General features: G+C 51.9%; 1 protein-coding gene across 5 annotated transcripts in view; it reads left to right on the top strand.

The window, feature by feature from the left end:
• Positions 1 to 5,102, top strand: part of NAA40 (N(alpha)-acetyltransferase 40, NatD catalytic subunit) — a 17,118-nt gene that overhangs the window by 4,968 nt on the left and 7,048 nt on the right. For 2 of the 5 annotated variants that reach the window (XM_025193265.1, XM_025193267.1), the window contains 3 exons: positions 988 to 1,154; positions 2,375 to 2,470; positions 3,395 to 3,553. In XM_025193265.1, the coding sequence (XP_025049050.1) occupies positions 1,111 to 1,154; positions 2,375 to 2,470; positions 3,395 to 3,553 (299 nt within the window). In that variant the 5' untranslated portion in view covers positions 988 to 1,110. Of the gene's footprint in view, positions 1 to 984; positions 1,155 to 2,374; positions 2,471 to 3,394; positions 3,554 to 5,102 lie in introns of all 5 variants that reach the window. The other 3 variants (XM_025193264.1, XM_014526375.2, XM_025193266.1) reach the window with 2 other exon arrangements.

The raw sequence follows: 5,102 nt of genomic DNA, 5'->3' as shown, positions 1-5,102 counted from the left end.
GAGGAGAGATGGGTGACGGGAGCCTCCTGAATCGGGGCGGGGCGGGCACTTGCCCCCCAGTGGCCAGTCAGCAACCAGGGAAGGTGTCCCCCTACAGCCCATCACGCCAACGTGGAACTGCTAACATAATTGGCCACGGGAGAACCGCTCCCCTTCCACTTGGCGCAGTCAGCCACGGGGGGAACCACAGGGATCGCTTCTCCTGGCACTCACTCCTGGGCTGGTGGTTTCGAGGGAGGGGGCGGGCAGGGCACCAGCGCTCTTGCCTGCCCGTCGCCTGAGCAGGGAACGCTGCTGTCAGGGGGTGCATGTGCACCCCCTACGCATCGTCTCTGTCAGGGGAACCGAGTCAGAGATCCAGACGGTCGGGCAGAGCACAGGGTCAGGAGCCCAGCTAGGTCAGGTATCAGGAGATCAAACCAGAGTAGAGTCAGGCAGCCAAAGGGTCGGGCCAACTACAGGGCCCACGGGCAAGCCAGGTCAGGAATCCATCAGAGAGCCAGGAGAGGCACAAGCCGAGGGTGCAGTGGCTTAGGTACAAGGTTGAGCCTTGTTGCTTGGACCCCTCCTAATTGGGTCAGGGGTTTATACTGCAAGGGGTGAAGGGTCAGCTGACTCTGGCTAGCCACTCCAGTGTGGGTGCGTAGCAAGGCCCAGTTGGAGGGTTCTGACTACCTGCATCTGCCCTAGTGCTCTACTAAGGAGGTGGCAGACTGAGATGAGCAGCTGTGCCAGGCAGGCCAAGGCCCTTGGTTCAAGGCCGCGGTCCATCCGCTTTGTTCTGGCTGCCGTATGCTGTCTGGGAAAGAAAGCTGCTTCTGCCCCCTCCAACTGGACTGTAGGGGGGGCTGTGGCCAGGGGTTCACTTTCCCCCTCCTGGGTTAGTAGGGAACACCCAGGGGCATGAGCTGGGGGCTAAAGGATGGTGAGGCCCATCGTCACATCTGAAACAACTTCTTTTTTTTTCTCCAACTGAAAATGAAGTAGAAGCTTTATTGACATGCTAGGGGCCTAGGGCTGTATCATTCGGTTGAAGATGGAAGCAGAAACAAATAGGACGTCATCGGAATAAGTTCAGAACACACTGCAGGGCTGCGAACTAGGAGCTGCATGACCAGGAGCAGCTTGCAGACAGCAGAGCTGCAGAACAAAGGGTAGCTTGATGGGTGGAAGATCCAGATCATAGGAGAGGGGGTTGTTAACTCCTGTGGGGTGAAGGAATTAGGAGGAATTCGGTGGATTGTAACATGATCGTTACCAGTAATAACGGCCATAAATTGACTGAGAGTAGATTCAGGCTAGATATCAGGAGGCACCACTTCACAGTCAGGGTGGCTAGGATCTGGAACTAACTTCCAAGGGAAGTGGTGCTGGCTCCTACCCTGGGGGTCTTTAAAAGGAGGCTAGATAGACACCTTGCCAGGGTCGTTTGACCGCAGCATCCTTTCCTGCCCATGGCAGAAGGTCAGACTTAATGATCTGCTCAGGTCCCTTCTGACCCTACTAACCATTAAACTATGATGTCAGCTGATTCTCTCATTGCTGTCTGGATAGAAGTGTTGCTGCCACTGCCAGACAGTTGGTTTTAAAGTTTGGGGGACCAGGAATGAAAGGGTGGGGGCAAGTCCATCAAGGCACCCCTGTGCCCCGTATCTGTCCCTGCTTGGAGGAAGCAGACAGGGAGTGGGGACAGGGCTGAGCATGAGCACAGTCCCCTGTGTGGATCAGCTGGGACAGGCAGGAGCTGCCCTGCAGTGGCAGGCAGGGAAGGGGTAATGGGAGGAGAAGGAGCATGGAGGGAAGGATGGGAGGAAATATTTGCTTCCTTTGAGACGCAAATGGCTGGCTGCTACTCCAGAGGCATGGTGGGAAAGGTGGGGGTTTGCGGCCATGCCACTGTACTACTCCTCCCTCTCCCCCCTGCAGATCCACCCCTGCTCAGGACACCTGGGTTTCCAATCCCAGTCATTTGCTATGATGTCGCTGCTCTGGTCTCTCTAAGCTGAACAGCTGCTGTCACTCACAATAAGTCTCTGGCACCTCGTTTTTGCGGGGGGGTCTGGTCAACTGCTACCATAAGACCTTATTACAGGGGTAACATAATATGCCTCATACAGCAACCCCGAAAGATAATGAGTGGGTCAGGAAGAGGAAGTATTTAGCACAGTGATTCTCCCCCAGGGTGCAGATGTCAATGGGACAGGGGATGCAGGTCAGGGAGCAGAAAGTAGAGTAGTGGATGGGGCATGAGGCACAGGGCAGAGAACAGAAAGCAGAGCAGCTGATGGGGCAAGAGTATGGGGTCAGGTCAGTCCCTGTGCTTCTAGCTCTGATTGCTGCTTCCCACTGATGTCTTTGCCCTCTGCCCCCACAGCCTCAATGTCTCCATCGAGTGCAAGAAAGTCTCAGGCCTGGACCAGGCAACCGTTGACTGGGCTTTCGAGCTGACCAAAACCAACATGCAAACCCTGTGAGTTTGGGCCAGGGGAGCGACCAGCAGGGGAATTGGAGTGGGGGGCAGGGTTCCCTGTGGGAGGAACCGTGCAGAGTCCTGTCCTGCTCTGCCAGGAAAGCATGTCAACAATGGACACAAGGGAGAACTAGGGGGCGAGGGCTCCATCTCCTTTACTCTGCCCTGATGTTCCCCAGGTCAAGCCTCAGCCTCTGGCCTGGGTTGTGGGTACATGAGTACGTAGGCCAGGAATGACTAACTTGCAGCAAAGAGCAGAGCAGAAGATCAGATAGGGAGCCCAAGGGCAGATAGGTCAGCGAGTAGAGTGGGGCTATGGATTGGGCAGGGGGCACAGCAGCAAATCGGGCAGCGGAGAGCAGAGCAGCAGATCAGGCAAGAAACAGAGCAGCAGATAGGGCACAGAGTAGATTGGGAGCAGGGAGCACAGCAGCAGATAGAGCAGCAGATTGCATGGAGAGCACAGCAGCAGGTAAGGCAGGAAGTAGAGACCAGAGCAACAGATTGGGCAGGGAGCACAGAAGGTAGGCTAGAGAGCTGTGTCCAATTAAGCAGAGTTCAGAGAAGCCAATTAGGCAGCAAGTAGAGAGCAGAGCAATGGATCAGACAGGGAGCACAGAAGCAGATAGGCAGCGAGTAGAGAGCAGAGCAGCTCATCAGACAGGAAGGGGATCCTTGTGGCTCTTAGGGGGTGGGTGGGTCTAATTTGTGCCCCCTCCCATGACGTTGGCAGTGCCCTGCTGGGTCAGATTGGTGGTCTGTTTGGCCTTGGATCATTTGGAGGTTCAGAGGGCAAAGGTGTGGGCATGGGGCCTGCATTATCCAGGAGGTCTGAGTGAGTGGTCCCCTCCAGACCCCTCCCCCTTGGGTTTGCAGCCTGGGAACTCATGGCTTTCCCTGAGCAGCCCCCTCCACCTTACACAGGTACGAGCAGAGCGAGTGGGGCTGGAAGGACCGGGAGAAGCGGGAGGAGCTTACGGATGACCGTGCCTGGTACCTCATTGCCTGGGAGAAGAGCTCCGTCCCTGTCGCCTTCTCCCACTTCCGCTTTGACGTGGAGTGTGGGGACGAAGTGCTGTACTGGTAGGTGGCAGCTAGGCAGAGAACCCAGGTGTCCTGGCTCCCCAGCCAGCATAGAGTGGAGGGAGGGGAGGGGAGGGTGTTTTATCCAATCTGGTTGAGGCAGTGGCACACCAAGTCCAGCCTAGCTGTGTCTAAGGATGGAGACTTGCACCTCTTTGGGCAGTCTGTCCCACACCAAGCCAGAAAGTCCTTTCCCATCCCCAGCCTCAGTTTCCCCTGCTGCCATCTCAGCCCTTGTAGCCACAGAGAGTTGTCTGTCTCCATCTTCTGTAGACCCCTGCATTAGGGGTTTAAAGGGTAAAGACTGTGATCAAATCTTTACCCTCCTCAGTCTTCTCCAGACCCAGTCACCCTGTTTTCCCCACCCATCTGGCCAGATGGAGATTTGCCAAGGCCCCATTAGGCAGGAAATTTCCTCCAGTCTTGCTCCACCCACCCTAAGGTTTGGGGACCGTGGGGTGGGGTGGGATGGGTCTGTAGAGTTGGAGTTTCCTCCAAGAAATGGGTATTTCCTCTGGGCACGGAAAAAAGCGGCATCTCCCCCTCTCTGGAGCGGAGGCATTGCATGGATAAGCAATGCCAGCATGAGGTGGGTCCATGGGCACATCTAGGGTTTTGAAAAGAGGGGGCGGGTACAGATGGTGTGGCACATTGACCCATGTGACACAGCACATAGCTTTTGTCCAGTTAAGGAGAAGCTAGATCAGGGTGGGCAAAATGCGGCCTGGGGACCGGATGCGGCCCTCCAGACCATTCTCTCCAGCCCACAGGGCCCCTAAAAATTTTAGGAAATTTATCTGCTCATGGCTGCCTGTCATGCGGCCCTCAATGTCTTGCCAAAACTCAGTAAGTGGCCCTCTGCCCAAAATAATTGCCCACCCCTGAAGTAGATGCTTTACTAATATGGTAGGGGGCTGGCAGTATGCAAATACAACTATTGGAATTGTCTTAAATTATGGATATATTCATTTATATATGTATAGACAGTGCATTACATACGCAAAATTAATAATATATTACTATATATTAGATTTATCTACCTATTTATAGTTACATCTATTGAAATTTGCTAGATTTGTATACCTCATATATAATTGGCAATATGTTATTTATATACATAGTTAAATATATAAATAAACTATTGGCATTTGCTAGATTTTAAATATATATATGGATAATTATTCACATATTAATATTTTATTACACACACACACACATACACACACACACACACACACACAGAGGCATTTGCTAGATGTATATAGCTGGCTAATACAAACCAACTCTTTCTGTGTGTGTGTGTGTGTGCATGTGTATACCATATCAAAATATATGATATTTACATTTCTGGAATCTTTTATTTTTGGAAGTTTTTAAGACTGGGGAAGACAAAGCCTTGGCTATGTATGTATGTATGTATTAAAAAAAAATTGAATTTTCTAGATTTATATATTAATAAAATATATATATTAATATATATGTTATATCTATATATATTTGTATATATAACTATTTGAATTTGCTCTAAAGTTTTAAAAAACCACAACAA

The sequence above is a fragment of the Alligator sinensis genome, unplaced genomic scaffold, assembly GCF_000455745.1.
Source record: "Alligator sinensis unplaced genomic scaffold, ASM45574v1 scaffold1860_2, whole genome shotgun sequence".
NCBI lineage: Eukaryota > Metazoa > Chordata > Crocodylia > Alligatoridae > Alligator > Alligator sinensis.
Note: the sequence above shows the minus strand (reverse complement) of the source record. Positions and strands in the feature narration are given on the sequence as shown.